The sequence below is a fragment of the Sinocyclocheilus anshuiensis genome, unplaced genomic scaffold (assembly GCF_001515605.1).
Source record: "Sinocyclocheilus anshuiensis isolate Anshui unplaced genomic scaffold, SAMN03320099.WGS_v1.1 scaffold916, whole genome shotgun sequence".
Classification (NCBI taxonomy): Eukaryota; Metazoa; Chordata; class Actinopteri; order Cypriniformes; family Cyprinidae; genus Sinocyclocheilus; species Sinocyclocheilus anshuiensis.
This window is the reverse complement of record NW_015548264.1, coordinates 1,650,867-1,669,506: the sequence shown is the minus strand read 5'-3', so window position 1 is coordinate 1,669,506 and position 18,640 is coordinate 1,650,867. Positions and strand designations below refer to the sequence as shown.

General features: G+C 37.6%; 1 protein-coding gene and 1 pseudogene across 3 annotated transcripts in view; both read right to left on the bottom strand.

Moving 5' to 3' along the window:
* Positions 1-13,655, bottom strand: part of LOC107655607 (CCR4-NOT transcription complex subunit 4-like) — a 24,426-nt gene extending 10,771 nt beyond the window's left edge. The window contains exons 1-11 of one of the 3 annotated variants that reach the window (XM_016443167.1): positions 13,459-13,655; positions 7,085-7,313; positions 6,064-6,261; positions 3,846-3,932; positions 3,588-3,689; positions 3,367-3,492; positions 3,165-3,283; positions 2,642-2,845; positions 2,198-2,255; positions 1,803-2,058; positions 1,164-1,691 (exon numbers count right to left, since the gene is read on the bottom strand). In XM_016443167.1, coding sequence (XP_016298653.1) covers positions 1,164-1,691; positions 1,803-2,058; positions 2,198-2,255; positions 2,642-2,845; positions 3,165-3,283; positions 3,367-3,492; positions 3,588-3,689; positions 3,846-3,932; positions 6,064-6,261; positions 7,085-7,258 — 1,852 coding nt within the window. In that variant the 5' untranslated portion in view covers positions 7,259-7,313; positions 13,459-13,655. The remainder of the gene's footprint in view (positions 1-1,163; positions 1,692-1,802; positions 2,059-2,197; positions 2,256-2,641; positions 2,846-3,164; positions 3,284-3,366; positions 3,493-3,587; positions 3,690-3,845; positions 3,933-6,063; positions 6,262-7,084; positions 7,314-13,458) is intronic. The other 2 variants (XM_016443168.1, XM_016443169.1) reach the window with 2 other exon arrangements.
* A 1,247-nt stretch (positions 13,656-14,902) lies between these two features.
* On the bottom strand, positions 14,903-17,600 carry LOC107655550 (toll-like receptor 2; annotated as a pseudogene).
* Positions 17,601-18,640: the final 1,040 nt, after the last annotated feature.

Below are 18,640 nucleotides of genomic sequence, written 5' to 3'. Positions count from 1 at the left end.
TATATGCAGGGCCGTCGCAAGGGGGGTGCGAGGCCCTCTGCAATTGAGTGTGTGTGGGAAGGGGGGGTTGCTATAGTAACAGAGCAACTTTAACACACATCTGATCGACTGTGATGCCGTGCTCACTGACATGCTTGCGCACGAATCACAGTCACAAACACGCTCATAAGAACTGTAAGATCTACTGCATAAATAATAATAATAGTAAAAATAATAATAATAAAGCAATTAAATAATTAAAGGATTAAAAGTGATTTATGGGAATAAGTAAATAAGAATGCTAAAATAAGTTCTAGGTTTGTAGTTATACATGTAGTAATCAATTTACACTATTTGAAAATAATACTTTATTTTAAAATGTGCACATTCACTCTTATTCGTATGTCTAATAGTCGAAAACGCAAATGTCTCGTCACGTTCATTTATGATTTACATGAATCATGATCGCATATTTTCAATTCAAAATGGCGAAATTTCATAAAAAGTTGAGTAGTTTGCATCACTAGATAGTCTGTTACTGTCGGTCGCTGAACATTTCTATTGTAAGTTTTCTTACTACAGTTTTCTTATACAGTACTACTTACATCTTTCCACGAACTCTCGTTGCGCTGTGACAGTGACAGTAAGACCCGCCTTCTTTGATTTGATTGGCCATCTCGATCATTTTGACATTGACGAGCGCTGTTGGACCATTGAGGCAGACCAGCCTAAAAGTTTAACTTTTAAAACTTTTTGTCATTCTAACAACAAACAGCTTTACTCATTCTTATACACAGAGTCTTCTACAGTCTATAAGCTATGACTATTTTAGCCTTTCGAAGGGCAAAATTGGTAGAAAAAAAGTAATAAAAATTTGACATAAATGACATAAAATGCAGGCCAGGAGCGAGGCCCTCTAGAGGCGCGAAGCCCTGTGCAGTCGCACACTTGGCACAGCCCTTGCGACAGTACGGTACACACATATGTATGTGTGTGTGTGTGTGTGTGTGTGAGTGCGTTTTATTTACATCTTTTCTATATACATAAAAATACACACTACACACACATATGTATATATATAGATAGACAAATAGATACACACATCTATCTATCTATCTATCACAAAAAAATTTAATAATGTATTGATATACACACACAGATCCCCAGCACCGGTTTGCACTTACCTGTCATATGAATACCTCCGAACCCCGTATTGTGATGATGTTGCTGTTGTGGTGCCAAGTTCAAGTCCAAAAAGCTGCTGTGCTGTGCAGCTCCAGTGTGATTCAAGTGTGGGAGGTTATTGCGCATGGGCATGCCCATCCAACTGTGGCGAGAGGTCTGTGTCTGCCCGGGAAAGCTGAAGGAGTTGTAGACAGTGCGGTGTGGGAGCTGGGAGAAGCCCCGTGAGGGCAAGCTGGAGTTTGGGGCGAAGTGTGAGGACGTGGGGGGCTGAAGTGGGCCTTTCATGGAAGGGGCGTTGTGGAGTGGGCTGAGTAAAGGCCCGTGGGGGAAGACTGGCACTGATTTTCTGCCAGTCATGGGTAAGGAGGCTTTGTCTTGCACCGAGAGCTCTTTCTCTATAAGGTCAGCCAGTGCCTTACGGGTGACGTCAAATGGGTCAAAGCCGAGGTCATCATCCTGTTGCTTGGCCGAAGAACCGAAACCGAAGGCCGCTTGCCAGTCCGTAGAGGACGACACTGGTATGGTATCTGTCAGAATGAAGAAGGAGAATTGTACATTTTGTGTGTGTAATGCGGTGCTTTCTGTTGTGCAAATAATATTTGGCCCTTGAGATGTAAAGTCTAAATGGGTCCAGGTACCTGACGTGAAGAGGCTCTGTGGTTCTGGGGCAGTGGGCCAATCGGAGTTGCTGTGAAGGGAACTGGAAAAGCCAGACAGGCCGCTGGGGATGGGATTGGGGTGTCGGAAGTTGCTGTTGTCTGAAAAGAGTGATTGTGACTCGGCTGCTGCTCCTTCAAAAGGTGACCGTACCGTCAGCCCTGCTATACAGATAGGCACCACTAGAGATGGCTTGGACAGGCCAGGAGGCGGCGATGGAGAGTCATTGCCGGAAATCTGGAGGATTTAGTAAGGGAGGGGAAAAAAAAAATCAGGATGTGTGTTTTTATCTTGTGTTAAAACATTACCTGCTCTATTTAAAGAAAAGTGATTTAGGTAAGGTAAATAATGATCAGCACTGCGATCCTGAACTTACTTGTTGTGATGTTTCTCCGTTACTTATACCGATGGAATCTGAATGTTTGTTATTTGGGCTGCAGGAAAATAATACAAACTTGAATCAATTACATTCATACAGTACATGAATTACTGTATTACACAAATTAAACTGTATTTAGCTCATTTAGAAAGTTGCAAAGTTTTCATAAAAAAAATTGTCTGACAGCATTAAGCTAATGTTTGGAAGAAAATGTCCTTAATTGTCACAAGAAAACAAGTGCAATTTCACAAATAAAATTACTGTAATGCATTTTGTGCTTCTAGAGTATTCTGTTTATATTATTACCATCCAACAATACCTTGAACCCTCTGTGCCCTTAAGTACTTGAGAAAAGATTATGAAGTTTTTCAAATAATTTGGCAAAGGAAAAAAAAAGGCTGACAGAATATGGCACTAGGCAGAAGTTCACAGGCTGGCTACCTGCCAGAGTTCCAGTTTGATGTGAAGGGAGGCAGGCCAGTGATGGAGCCAAGGCCGAGCTCTGTGTACGGACCGTCTGGAGTCATGTTTTCAGAGTCAGAGCCGCCATCTAGGGGTGGGGTCTTATGGTGTTCTGGAAGCCCATTGGGTGTCTTTCCTGTGGTTTGTAACGAAGGCCAAGATTCTTTGTTGTTACTGTTGGAACTGGGGAATATGATATGAAACTTTAAATATGATAGAAACATTAAATGTAAAGGAGAAAGACACCAAGAAAACATTAATGTTTCCATATTCATTATTGATATTTTAATGCTTAATGAAAGTATAAATGAACAAATTATAATGAATTCATTTTAATTATAACTTCACTACTCATAATTATAGTTTTCTGTACAACTCCGAATAATAAAGTCATCAAAAATATGAAATAACTTCCATATTTCCATGTGTTATTACTAAATGAAAGAATACATAAATAGGTTTTTAATTGGAGCTGGTGTGAAAGGTATGATTCAGTACAAACCTCTGTGACGTGCCCGATTTGCCCTTTGTCTTCTCCCCTGTCGAGCTCTGCAGGAAGTTGGGGTTTGTTTTGTAGAGCTCCTGTAAGAGTTTCTGTTCATATTCCTGATGTTTCCCTGCCTGCATTGTCAAATGTAATGAGCTCAGATGCAAGACCATCAATATCATTAAAGAAGTTAAAAAGCAGGAAACAGCAACGTTACCTGCATTTCTTCTTTTGTGAAACTAGCAGCTTCGTCTCCCAGCTCGTGAAGATACATACAGTCTGATTTGGGGCACTGCATGCTTTTTAGAAAATAACTACAGTATTTTGTTGTACCTAAAGAAGCCTGCATGAGAAAGGCATATTTAGATATATTAATGCACACTGGAAGTAACTAACTCCTCATAACATCAGACAATTTCTGTCCCATGTTTTCATTACCTTAAGTGTTCTGCCATCTACTACAACATTGTTAACACACTGTATAGCTCTGAGGGCATCTTCTGATCGAATGTAAGTGACGTAGGCACTGGCGCTAGGACCCTGGGGACAAATATCAAAGCATATTAGATGACTAAATCAGATTGAGCAAATCAGTACAAATGGCAGACCCTGTAAAAATGTTTATTATGCAAAGTATTTGCTTGTTTAAATCATTTGAGCAGACACAAGGCTAGCTGGGAAGAAAACAAAGCTCACCTGTGAGCCAGCATAAGAAGTGCTGTTATTGATGACCACCTTATGGATCTTCCCAAACTTCCCGAAGTACTCCAGCCTTTTTAAGACCTGCAATCAGACATCAATTATATATTTAAAAACCCGATTGCAATTTGCAGATCATCAACAGCACATGCAAATGCAGTTTGTTTAGTTGAGTCACACAGGGAGAGAGCACACCTGATTATCATGATTCATCGGAAGGATATGACTCAATCACCATTAATTATATGAGGAAGGCATATGAAATTTAGGTTAGGAACTAAATATACCCCATCAGCACTGTGGCAAATATCATTTAACAACTTAAACTCAGTTTTTACACCACCAAAGATCGTTTCTACTTATAAACCTTACGTAAGTAAACCATTTTACACAACAAGGCTTTTGAGGATGAAATAAAAAACAGGATTTGCGTGAATGACGTACTGTATTGAGAACCGATGACCTAAACACTATCAACAGGATGTCCACAATGTTCAGCCAAATCCACAGTGAAAACGAAGTGTGGCACACAAGTAGGTCTCTGGCAGGTGACTGACAGTTCATTGGCGGAGGGCTTCGCCTCGACAGCATGATGCTTTTGAGATTCTGGTCACTCTTGAACTGTGAAAGCAGCCCGGATGCTTCTTTGCAGTCTTTGTTCGAGTGCAGCGGCCTCACTCGCTTTCAGTTTTTTTTGTTCTTTTTCACGCCCTCAGTGTGAAATAAATGAAGGCACAGAAACTGAAAAGTGAAGAAGGGACGATCGGTATAGCAAGAACATTCAGGCAGACAAACCGCATAAAAACATCGTCACAATGTAGATTTGATGTTTTTAAAGCTTTGTGCTCCTTATCTCATTCGAACGCTCTTGAATTGAGAAGGCATGTTCTCACTCTCTCCGTTTGTCACACTGAATAACTTGTTCTCTGCTGAGATCTATTCAGGGTACATGACGTCAGCTGTGATGGCAAATAGAGGGAGAGAAAGAGCGTCAGAGAGAAGGGAGTGAAAAGAGAGTGAAAGAGGTTTTCGTGGGCTGGTTATGCAGGCTAAGTGCAGCTGGTGGGCAGGTAGCTTTCATTTCCCAGGAAACCATTTATGGTCTCTTTTTTTCCATTTAATGATATGTGGCATAAAATCAAATCTACACATCTTCAAGGAGTTTCATGCAGCCAGATGGAAGTGATCCTGTACAATACGCCATAAGAAATACCATAATATGTAGAATAGTAGCATCAAAAAGTATGCTTTTTCATATCTGAAAAAACAATGTGGTCCGTGAGATTCCACAATGCATATTTTTACATTTTAAACATTCTACCAGTAACTACAAGCAGTTTCCCAATATATCGCCAATATAGCAGCCAATATTTGACCTTTTTTACTTATCAGTATAAATCAATAAGTGTCATAAGCAGGACTGAGAGCACAGGAGCTCCTTTTCTTTGTCTTCATTAGTTTACCGTTTTTAACAGTTCTGTCAATAGAAAGGCTATATTGCTTCTTAATATACCGTTTTCATTCAGAAAATATGCATTTATACGTCATATTCACTAGGTATAAAATTTTGAATTTGAATTGTCGTTAATATGATTACCAGGGCACACAGACTCAATTTCTTTATATTGAAAAAATTACAAAATCAAAAAGTGTATAAATGTTTAAATCCATTTATTTAGTTCAAATTATTCTAATCGATTCATTTTCAAATTATTTATTTTGGATATTATGTAAAATGTAGTTTTAATTACAAAAAGCTTGATGGTTGAGTTATTTACTAACTTTAAATGAAATTATGATACCTATATGAGTCAACCACTAGTAACTACTTGATTAGAGTCAGAATAAGATTATAAATCCTGTGAGTCAGGTGGGTCTTTTTACACAAAAGGATATGAATTCAAAAAAGTACTTTAATGTTCTTTTCACCTGATCAGGAATGTTTTAGCTGATGGGAAAAATGCTCCTTACCTTAACCGTCATTTTTTACCAGTTAAAAAATAGATAAGACCTTGATGGGACAGAAAAATGCGTACTTTTTCATATCTTGCTTGCACTGGAACTTTTATAAAGCACAGAAACCAAGTGTGGGTGAATTTTGAGAGCTTACTACCAAATACCACCAAGATGAATATCAAGCTAGTGCAATGGAGTCATTGATCTTGAGTGAGAGGAACATCAGTTACACAGAGGTCGATGTGTTTTGCTGAATCACCTCGGGATCGGCAAGTCTTTGTGAAAGGCCCACCACAAACACCAGGTTTCTCTGGACGACTCGCACACTGGAGAGGTGCTTGCGGTTCTCTGTGATCTTCTGCTTCCGCTCATTCTGCTTCTGCTTCTTCTCATTCTTTATCCTCTGAAGTTCCTCTTGAGACAGAGGTTTGTAGACTGCAGGGTCTTCTGGATAGGGCTAAACCAAACATAAGATCCTAAATGTTAGATGCAATCATTCTTGAAGATTGTGTTTCACTAAATGATTAATAACAACGTTTAATATTTTATAGCAATGCAAATAGCAAATAATTTTCCCAGGTGAATACTTTTTATACAACATATTGATGCATTTTAATAAACAGCAATATTTAAACACAAATACACTAAAACTCACATAAAGAGCTGTGAAATCAAATGCATTCACCCAAATTTATGTTTGACACTGATTAAGGATCAGTGGATAGCCTGGGATTATCTTAAAAGATAAACAACTGGAATGAAGAGCATGATATTGTATGACATATGCTTCAATAAAACAGGAAATAATAACATGCATCCTGCAAATTAAGGCTAAGCAGCTGCTGGACACTACAGGGACTGATTTAAGTTATTGTCTGGGTGCATTTAGAAAAATAACACAAGAACTGGAGGCCTGTTGTGCTGCACATGTTCCCTCCACACAGCTGTACAGCAACGATAAAAATCACGCAGACCCTGAGGCTACAGGAGGAGCGTGAATTATTCCAGCAAAGCTCCCTGGGATGCTGAAAGACAGCCATTAAAACTCATCTCCTGGAGCTCCCCAATAGAGCAGTTTCTTAGAAATAAATGAAAGTGTCAAAGGTTTCTTGGGTTAAGGAACCTTGATAAATGCAATCAAGTGGTAAAGCCCAAACTGCAACATGTAAAACTAGATCTCATTTTAGTTTACAGGCCTAATAACTTGCATAGTTTAATATAACTAATCGAGAATGATTCTAACCAAATTGGTTTGTGTGCTGTACTGGCTTGTTGGTTACCTTTCTGCAGGCCGGGCAGAGGCCGTTCTCATCTGTGCGTATGCGATGCCAGCAGAAGCGGCAGATCTGATAGCCGCAGGTGCAAGGGAAGAAATTGACGTCGTCAATTTCCAATGGTTCCATGCACAGTGGGCACTCCATGGGGTCCTCCTTCACCTCAGGGCTGCGGGACATCCTATGGCACGCTGCAGAGAAAAGAGCGGGGTGTTCTCACAGTTTAGAGGCAGAGCTGATGAGAAATTTTTTTTTTTTTTTTTTTTTATACATTTAATTTTTGGAAATGCTATTTTAAATTTTTTTTTAAATTTTTTTTATACGTTTAATTTTTGGAAATGCTATTTTAAAAAATACTTTTAATATGAATATCAAAGTTTTTAATAGGTTTAAACATTTCTTATATAGCCTAATTGTAATAAAAAATAATAATGTTGTATTCGTTTTTAAATGCCAAAAATTGTCAAACAAAGCTTCTAGGTTTAGAAATGCAGCCAATATCTACAAAAATCTTGTTTCTTTCCAACAGTGCCTAATCTTCAGATGCGAGACAGAATTAGGCTTATATCACTCAAATAGTCTCAAAGCACACTAGTGACTAGAGGTTGCAACAGAGAGCCAATAATGAGACTGCTACTAGTAAGAGTGTGTTTGTGTGTGTGGGAGGAGTTTAAAACTCAAGTCAAGAGAGGAATTGAAGGCATAATTGGAATCGACAAGCCCAAACACCCACACAAGCAATTGCAACAGTTTCAATAACAAGTATGCGTATCCTCTAGGGATCATCCTGTGAACCGGTTGTCTAAATGTGTAGGTGCAAATTCAGCAATTACAGAAAATGAGGTTTTGGACCCTCATATGGAACACAGATCCGTGGGCTCATGACAAGGTTTGCATCACGAATGTAGGATGCATTGGTTGAAAAGCAATATGATGTCTCTGTGGAGTTATTGGGAAGGAATGTGACTGCTAGCATCTTCATTTAAAAGCCTACTAAAAAATAATTTCGACATTAAAAAAATAAATAAATAAATAAAAAAAACGCCAGAGAAAAAATGGGGTTTAATTCATTTAATTTAGCAGGGGGGTGAGATAACAGGGCTAATACAAGCTAATTTATGTCTAAGTGGCAATTGGTTTTCTTTTGGTCCATATGTTTTGTCACGTTCTGATTTAGTGTCTTCTGCAGTAGTACTGAAACCCATCTGAATAAACAACATGGACGAGCACAAATACAACAGTTTGTCCTAGACAGTTCCGTTCCCTGGTGGCACTTCCCCACGAGGTTCATTTATCAAACAATGGTCTGAACGAAGCTCCCAAATGGGAACAAATACAGGACAGCCCAGTGTGCGTTAACAAACAAACCAGAATATGAAGCTTCCATGGAGTGATTCATCTTTGTCACATTAAACGAATGGCAAAAAAACATTACAGAACCAGCAATATCTTATAAACTATAAGGGAAACAACCAGATTTTATGATATCAGCCTCATATTTGTAGTTCATGTTTTAAGCAGGGGGAGGGACATTCTAGAGCGTTTGATTGGCCAAAAACCTGCACAGTGCAGGATGAGTCATCAAAATTATTTGATGTGTTTTCCCAGGAAAATTTATATGCACATGAACAATGTTTTTTAGCCATCCTTATTGTTGAGCCCTGAGTACAGTATACACAAAACATTGTGGTGAGTAATTTATTTTTAATACTTTCGTACACTTTCGCACACATTAAATTGATCAAACTTACAGTAAAGACTATTATAATGTTATAAAAGATTTATATTTTAAATAAATGCTGCTCTTTTGAACTTTCTATTCATCAAAGAAGCCCAAGTCTTTCTGAAAGATCAAGTCACACTGAAGTGCAATGTATTCTGCTTTGCCATTTTACGGATATTCACGCAGATATTTTATATGCGAAGGTCTGTGTTTTTGAAATGGGCTTTGAAAATTTGGTCAAAATGCCATTACCTTTAATAGAAAGTCAACATTTGAAACCACAAAAACAGCGCAAATCTCAGGAACACTATGCCATCTACAAACAAAATTGCGGGGCTTCATAACACTTTATAGCAAAACTGCAACTTAAATAAGGCTGTCGCGATTCGTCGTTTTTATTTGTCTATTCGATTTTTTAAAATCCTCGACTTAATTTTGCTCGCGGCGACTAGGGGTTGACTTCTGATTTTTTGAAATCGCCCTCTATAGGACCAGCGACTAGTCGACGTCAAGCTTAAAGCGTGAAGTCAACTAGTCGGTGCAACCCCTAGTGTGGACTACCGGCAAAATACCGTAAGTGGCGCATTTCACAGACGAGAATCCATAAAACACATTATTAGTCTGTTTTCCAAGGCTGCATGATATATTAAACCCATTTAAAAATCATAATTAAGCATAATTGTGAATTCACAAACGCTACGATTTAAATAACTATATGCTATGCAGTTCTAATACAGTATATGTGCCTTAATTACTTACATGCGTCACACAGCGGCTCTACATCGCGGTTTCAAAATAAAAGCTCAAACCCTCACTCTGAGTTTACACGTTTTGATTTCCACATATTAATTTACTTACAGTGGCTATAGTATTTCGGTCCTAAAGAAATTGCCAAATAATAAAGATTAAGTGAACATTTGAATGAAATGGTGCTTGGTCAATATTAAACAAGGATTAGATCGCACGGTAATGTGTAAATCAGGCCGTTGGCGCCCTCTGCAGGCCTTTGTTGTAATGCGTAATGTACATTAGCTCTATTGTTTATCATGTATTTTAACCATTTTGTTCAATAAAACCATATGATTTCTTGCTTTTGATACTTTATTTGAACTAATTATTATTGCCTCATTGCTATTATATATATTTTAAGTAATTTTAAAGGCTATTGCTCACTTACATCTATCCTTATTACCACAAAAAAATTAATTATAATTATAGGGCACTATGAAATCTGTTTTATTTCCAAATTCAGTTTTTTCCATTTTCATTTTTCTATACTCCGTTTTAATGGTTAAATTAAATTTTATTAATCAAAAAGCCTGTCTAATTAATTGAGTTTTAGTTTTATCTTTACCAAATTCTGTTTTCCATTATTTTCTGGATTCCGTTTTAATGGTTCCATTAAATTTTAATAATCAAAAGCATCTCCAATTAATTTATTTTATTTAAAAAAGGAAAAAAAAGTTGTTGTTTTTTCATAAATACTGCACATTTACATTTTTCTCCTAAATAAATTCTGGTAAATAATATTTCTGGTAAATACTCCTTTAAAAAGTGTTTTTTGATTATAATTTTATTATTAGTAGACTAGAACGCGTGGATATGTTGTCATTCTTACACTACAATACTGAACTTTGATTTGATTTGGACCATGAGATGGACACTTGCTTCTTGCACTTTATGTTGCACTTAACTTTTTTACTTTTGGATTTTATTTGGTTTAATGAAATATAGTTTAATAAAATATTCCTAAGTAAAATTGTAGATTTTTTTTGTGTGGGAAATTAATCGTTTAGATTAATCGATTATTCGATAAATTAGTCGATAGATTAGTGGTAGAGATCGACCGACTGATCGGCCGATTTTTGGCATTTTTTAAATTAATCGGCACTGGCCGATTGTGCTGCAAATTAGGCCGATTTATGTGTAATATGTGTGAACTCTTTTATTTTTGTCATCACTTGGCCATTTGACTTATAGCAGTGTCCAGTGTTTCCCATACATTGAGTTATTACTTCGTTGAATAAACTGATCACTTTTTTCATTTCAAAATTAAAATGCAGTGCTGGCGTTTTTATATGAATGTATCTTTGAAAAGAACCGACCGTCTTCAGAAAAGCTTCGGTGTCATTTTCATTTCGTCTTTCCTGTAATGCCTGATAAAGTAGCGTTTGTGACTGAGCGCAGCGCTTATTAGATTACAGCCGTTACCGGGGAAACCCGCTCCAACAGCGCCTCCTGCTGGCGGGGAATGAATTTGCATTTGCAAGTCTGTGGGAAACACTGGTGTCTGTCAGCAAACATAAACAAACAGCATGCTTCAGAACTGTTCTGAGAAGTTTTGAGCCATGTATTATTACTCTGAATTAGGCTACTACTGCTATTACTATCTTGTACCCTGCAATAATCATTTACTCAAACTCACTTTTATGAGATGAAGGGACAAAAAAAAAATTAAATCGGCCAAAAAATCGGCATCATATATCGGCCATCAGCTGCCCTGATTTATAAATATCGGCATCGGCCAGTGAAAAACCCATATTGGTCGACCTCTAATTAGTGGCAGCCCTAAACTTAAAACAAAAAAATCACAAGTTTAAGGCTTAAAGATGGACTTAGAAAGTCTTTGGCACCATTCTGAAAGTGTTTCTGCAACAGGCAGTTAATTTTATGTGCAAATCAAAAGGAAGGTCTGTGTTTTAAATGGGCTTTGAAGTATGTGAACATGCAGTTACATCAAGTCAAGTCAGCACCTCTAGTACACACTAATTTCAATTAAACATCCTAATACACAACCACAAACAAATGTCAACTACACCCTGCTACACATTAAGACAGACTGAATTCAAAACCTCATGATGTTAAATTTATAGTCAAAGGCTCTAAAAGCTGTCTTTTGCTCTGACAAATGTATAAAATATGGTGACAATTAGCAAAAAAGATGGAGAGTTGTCTCAGCTGGCATCATTCTGATGTCACAGAAGAGCTTAGCTGAAATTATCATCAGAGTGGGAGTCGTGTCCATTTGTGGGCTGCTCTTCTTGAGCAGATGGAAGAGGCATCGGCAAGGAATTAAAGAAAAACTATTCTGGGCAGACAGAATAAAGGCACTAAAAACAATAACTGTAACACAAAAGGTATCCATTTTCGAACATATCTGCAATAGCCCATAGCCGAGAAAAAAAGCATGGTTATCTAACACAACTAAACAGCTTTGTTCACAAAACAGCCGATCTTTCCATATCTTACTAAAGCTGAAATTAAAAGTTTTTTTTCCTGTACCGGCTGGCCCATTCAGACTGAATGTAAAGGTGCAAATTAACTTTTTCAAACAACTATAAAAACAAACAGCGCCATTTCTATGCAACTGAACACCAAGGAAGATGTCCATTCAGAACTGAATCATATAGCACCAGTGACCCTTGCCAGAAAATTGTCTCTTAAACATTGTGTCTGGCACAAACAATGCCTGACGGTGCACTGGAACTGGGCCTAGACAATCGGTCCACTTAAAATCCGCCTCTTATCACTCCCAAAGCACAATACAAGCAAAACTCTCTCACGTTACCCTTTACAAGGATCTTTAATATGCGCCTGCATAAATATAACTGGCAAACCTTCAGTTAAATGAAATCTTAGCTATCATGCAACAAAGTAAAGCGTTTAAGGAAAAAAGTTCACCCCAAAACTGAATGGAAACGAATGGACACTCTCAGCCATTGCATCTGACTTTCCATACAATCAAAGTGATTCTACCTAACATCTCATTTTGTGCTCACCAGAAGAAAGAAATATGGGCCTGAAATAACATGATCGCGTTTTCATTTCTGGCTTGTTTATTCCTTTAAAAATACGCTCACATCTGAAAGACAAAATGCAGATGGTAAGCTCAAAAGGCCCACTGCTGACAACAGTATTACTAATGCACATGCAACAGAAACATAATGTTGCAACCAAACACAAAAATATCCTTTTCTGAGACTCTGACTTCATATTATTTCTTGTGGAATGGATGACAGGTGCTTTTGGTCCATGAAAACCTGTAGGAAGCACCTCCTGTCAGTGGGCTGCCTATTGAAACGGGCGCCACACACATTAATAAAGGGTGTGGACAAAAATAATAAAATAAACTGCAGTAACGGAGCAATGTCACAGAAATATAGACGTCATATCTTTAAAATGATTTCTGCTCAGAAAAAAACTGCAACTTCCTACTCAAGTAACAAGGAAATTCCCTCTGTCAAAGTGCATATGCATGTACAGCAATTAAATGTGTTTCCTTGTTAATGCCATTGAGTAAACCAGCTAAGCTAGCAAATATGGAAGTTATTCAACTGGCTAAATACATACTAAAATCAGTGTGCATATCCGGTTTACTGTCTAAGAGTCTGAATGGCAAAAAATAAGTCAGTGTTTGGCGAAGCGAGGATTGATATTCGTGTATTTTATTAAAAGCCGGTCAAACGGTGCGGCTAGCGGCTACTCGGCTAACGTTAGTCTGCCAGACTGATGAAACACACACAAAACAAAGGCATTTCCAGAAATGGACGTTTGAGGGAGAAAGAGGGATGAGGTATGATATAAAGAAGTGAATTGAGAGAGGAAAGCAGCTGAATGTGGAGGCGGTGGACAAGAGAGGCCTTGGTGGGATACTCACCCTGTCTATCTGTACAGACAGATTCACAGCAAATAAAATCTATCTGAACGTTCCAGGTCTAGCACAACAGGTCACAATATAATTTCCCGGGTGGTTTGTCCCTGCTCCTGTGTGATTTGATGCGAAAACACCAAGCTTTGTTTCTTATAGCCTCTCTGTAGAGCGGTAGTGCCTCCTAACCACCATCTTACAGTGAAATAGGGAGGGGGGCACGTCAAGTAGTGACTTTTCCGCGCATGCGCAGTTGATGATGGGCTTGGGCTTATGTGGGTAATGTAGTGTGCAATATACAGTGGCACTGGAAATGTTTAGAGAACTAGATACATTGAAGGTCGAACTGTGTATATTTTCGCATTTTTATTGAAGCAAGTTGTGATGTTATAAATTTTGTACATTTGCAAAATGTAGTAACTGCAACTTTTGTTGGCAAATAAATGGCTTAATATATGCTATTTGTACATTACTTGTTACATTTTTCATGAATTGTTTCATAAATGTTTTATTGTTTAATGTTACTGTTTTATTAGAGCAAGTTGTCACGCGTTTTAAATTGTAGCCTACGCTTTGCGCAATTGATAAATTACAATACATATTGGCCAATTAAATAGCTTGATATTGCTGTTGCATGAATTATCTTATTGTATGAATTATGTATCATAATTGTTTTACTAGTTAACTTTGCTGCAGATTTTCATGCTGTAAATTTTATACATTTGCAACATGTATTCATTTCAGCATTTGAATTACAATTGCACTGTTACACAAATTATGTTTCAAAATTGTGTCAAAGTTACATGCATTAGCTATACACATAGCTATACATCACTAAAGCCAGAGTACTATTACTAATTGTAGTAATAATAACTGGGGTAAAAAGTGTGACAGCCCCAGTAAATTAAATATCAGTATTTTTTCCTTCCTTTTTTCTTTTATTTAATAATAAATAAATAATAATAACAACTAATAATACTTTATTTACTACTAATAATAATAACAATAATAAAAACTGGAGTAAAAGGGTGACATGTGACAGTTTGCCCTATATCAGTATTTTTATTTTTATTATTATTATCTTTTTTAGTAGATCACTGAACAAATGTTCAAGAAATTGGTGAAGTATTAGTATTAGTACTGAAAACTTGAACTTATCAAGTTTAAAAATACAAGTTTGCACAACTTCTGAAGTTCAACAGTAGGTGGAGACATAGGCCAAGGTTTTTTTAGAAAGAATACATTTCATGTTTACATTATCTGGGCTGGCTATCCGAGTCTAAACAAAGAACACGTTAATAGTTTAAAAAGAAATGAAAATATCCAAACAATGATTAGAACATAACTTTTGTTCTGCACTATAGGTTCATGCAAGCCAGAAACTTCTTTTTTCTTTTTTTCTACCACAACTTTATTTACAGTATTGTGACATTTTAAAAATATAAATAGAATTTCATTCTTTAACAGACACCAGAGGACACATTTCAGCAATGTCTGTGGCCACATCCTTTAAAATCTTGCTCTGGTCTACAGTCTGCAGAATAGCTTTAAGATTGCACCAGAATACTCTCTGCTTGCGTTCATCTGCTGGCCACTCCAAGTACGTTTTCCGCCTCAGCAGTGTTCTTAACTTCGGAAACTTTTTGGGCAGAGAGTCTGTTGGTATGGGCTCCAACAGAACGAAGACCAGAGAGTCGTCGTTCACACTGATCGCCCTGTGCTGGGTGAAGAACAGTTCATAGTTGCACCACTCGCTTTGCACAAAGTGTTTGGACAGGATGAAGAGGCTCTTGTAGCTGTTCTCCACTCAATGGATTATATTGTCCACAATCCACTTCCCAGGTTCAAAATCTCTCTCATGGACGCAAAGAGACAGGCCTGACCTTTCTAATTCAGGTACCAGCTGAGATCCCACCCAGGTTGAGTCATGCTGGCTGTAGGAAATAAAGGCATGGTAGCGAAAGGTGGCATTTAGCAGTCGATCAGCCCTCTTGTAGCCTCTCCTTTTCACTCGGATCCAACCCCAAAGCAATTTGGTGTACCAAATACCATCACGAGCATAAACAATGATGGCTAGAGCAACTCCCACCACAGATAACACCAACAGAACCACAGCAGCCTGCAAGCCCGGTTGACAGGACAGCCATCCGTGCTCATATGTCTCCAAACGCCGGCCGGAAAACGATGGCGGGGTGCTGCAGGAGTTATCCTGGGGCCAATCTGAGAGAAGGGATTTATTATATGCCGTCATGAACCAAAAGGAATCGCAATCACAGCTAAATGGATTGTGGCCGGCTTTCAAAGTCCTCAGTTTGGGGAAACCTTCCATTGATTTCTGGCTAATGAAAGTAATAGCGTTCTGGTCAATGTGCAGGCTTACTAACATAGGAGCCCGAAGATCCTCTGGGATGACCTGTATGCTGTTAAAACTCAGACAGAGGTACGTTAGTGTGGGAAACGATGATATAATATTTAAAGGAATAACATTTATGCCTGTCTTAGAAAGGCTGGAAACACTTTGTGTGATGAACAACCAATCCACCAGAAGCCACTTTCATCCAAGAGGTTGTTTGACAGGTCCAAGACTTGTAGAGACTTTATGGCTGAAATTAGATTGCATGGAAGAATATTCATTCCGGTACCGGAGAACTTCAGGAAGGTTAGTTTGTTGACTAGTTCCATACTCGCGTTAAAAGTGGGGTAGTGGTACTGATGGTGGTGTACACCATCAAGTACGAAGGCTCGTAGATTCGTGGTGCGATTCTGCTTTTGGAAGCCGGAAGCCATCAGGAGTGTCCTCATTGTATGTGATGTTTAAAAACACAGTTTCCTCAAAAGATGATTTCCAAACATTTTTGAACAGTTTCACCATCACTGCATTCTGTTGCACTGTGGAAGCTTCTGTCACGAAAACAAATTCCTCGTATGTGTTAACATACCTGGCAATAAAGCTCATTCTGATTCTGATTCTGATCCCAGAGCTGTTTAGCCAGGTATCTAGGATGCTTAAGTTACTGAGGACATGCAAATCTTTAAAAGCCATGAAAGGATCAGTCTTGATTGGTCTGGAAATAACTTTACAAGCTGATTTATTTTAGTTTGGGTTTGGTCAAAATCCATAATCATGTCATTGAAAATGTCGAAGCGCTGGCAAAAAGTCACTTTCAGAACAACTTCCTGTAATGATTTGAGTTGCGAAAAAGAGCCATTTTCATAGTTTTGTAATTCTGTTCCATCTCCAAATATGAATTTTTTTTTTAAATGGCCGTTTTGAAGAGGAACAAAGTCCTTCACATTAACAGAAGTAGCATCTGTACTACTGATGGCAAGGATGGAAAAGTAACTTAAGTTACCAAATGAGCCTGGAAGTGCATAACTGGGATATAGATTGGTGGATAGGTCTAGGATCCTTAGCTGGGGCAAATGCAAATTAGGAATGACTGTCAGATGATTGTAGGAGATGTTCAGTACTTTGATTTCAGAGTTGCTGCTGAAGGCATCAGGGGAGATGTATTGAAGTCCACAGTGTGTCACTTTGAGGAAGCAGAGATTAGTTCAACCAGACAGGTCACCGTGAACAATGCTGGAGATGTTGTTGTGGGACACATTTACATTTATGCATTTAGCAGACGCTTTTATCCAAAGCGACTTACAGTGCATTCAGGCTATACCTTTTTTACCAGTATGTGTGTTCCCTGGGAATTGAACCCACGACCTTTTGCACTGCTAACACAATGCTCTACCACTGAGCCACAGGAACACATCTAAGTACTCTATGCTGTTTGATAAATGTGATGGTATCCTTGTTAGATTATTATTGGAAAGATCTTTTGTGTGCTCCGTCAAAGTGGAACAATATCCAACTTCTTCGCCATGTGCTTTTAACGAAATCAGTAAGAGACATGATATAAGCACAGGCCAGATGGTGGACGACATCCTCTGCACATAAAAAGGTTTATATGTGTTAAATAATGAATTAATTATATATACATAAATGTATTTTTCTAAGTGCGCAATATATATATATATATATATATATATATATATATATAGTTTATATTAAATGTATCTACCACACATTTAGTTAGTTTAGTTTCATTACTGAAAGGTTGCATTTTAATATGACTTACCTTGTTACTGCATATTTGCATATTTACTCATCCATATTAATGCGTATGTTAAAGCTGTAGTTGCAACAACTTCCATCGGTGCTATCTATTTTATTTATTTGGGTGTGTTTATAGAGAGAGAAAGAGCATTAACGGATTTCATTGAAAATGTTAATGCACTAATTAAATATCAATACCACTGCAATCCAGGGGGGGAAACGGGATGACAGGGATTTGTTTAATAATGAGCTTTTAAATATTTAACACCAGTCACAATTATAATGGTTTTAGGAGAGAGAAATACCTGGCCTTTTGTTGTGGTGACATCTCTGAGGTCAGGTGTAAAAAGGAACAGTGAAGGGACTTTCCTTACCACTGTCTTACAAGAACACCTGTTTACATCTGACATGTGATTATGCACCTTTGTTTATATTATGAAATGAATTGATTAACAGAAGAAGTTGATTTTTAAAAAATCTATATATTTGAAAACATTTCTTCAGAATATATTATGTTTGGTGCTCAGGCATCTTTCCTCTCAAGAAGCTGCTTATAAAGCATAGTGTATGCAGGATTATTAATGACCAAGAACGATTGAAGAAACTATAAATGAGCAAATAATACAAAAAATATGTGCATGCATGGTTCCTCTTAAGGACAGTTATTAATCATGGTATGTTCAATAAGCAATAGGACTTCTTTAAAGGAATTCCAAACAAATTACAACACATTTTCTATTTGCTTTGGGGAAAGTGTGCTTTTTAAAATTCCCAGCAAAACATTGCATTATCTGTTTGCTATTTCTACCTTCTTTCTCTTTGCTATATTTGAAGTGTGTAATATTTGGCAACTAAGCAGTAGGTTTTGGCATTTACGTGTAAACTCTCCATAAAGTTTTGAAACATGAAACAAGGAAAAGCAATATTTAATTCGGTCTGCTTTTCAGAGAAAAATCTAATATATGGCATCACTTAGAGTAATTAGCTTGGAAATTACACTTTACTCATTTTAAAGAATGCAGATCGAATGCTATAACTAATCTTCGATAATGTGATTATCACCATAGGCCTACATGTTAAGAT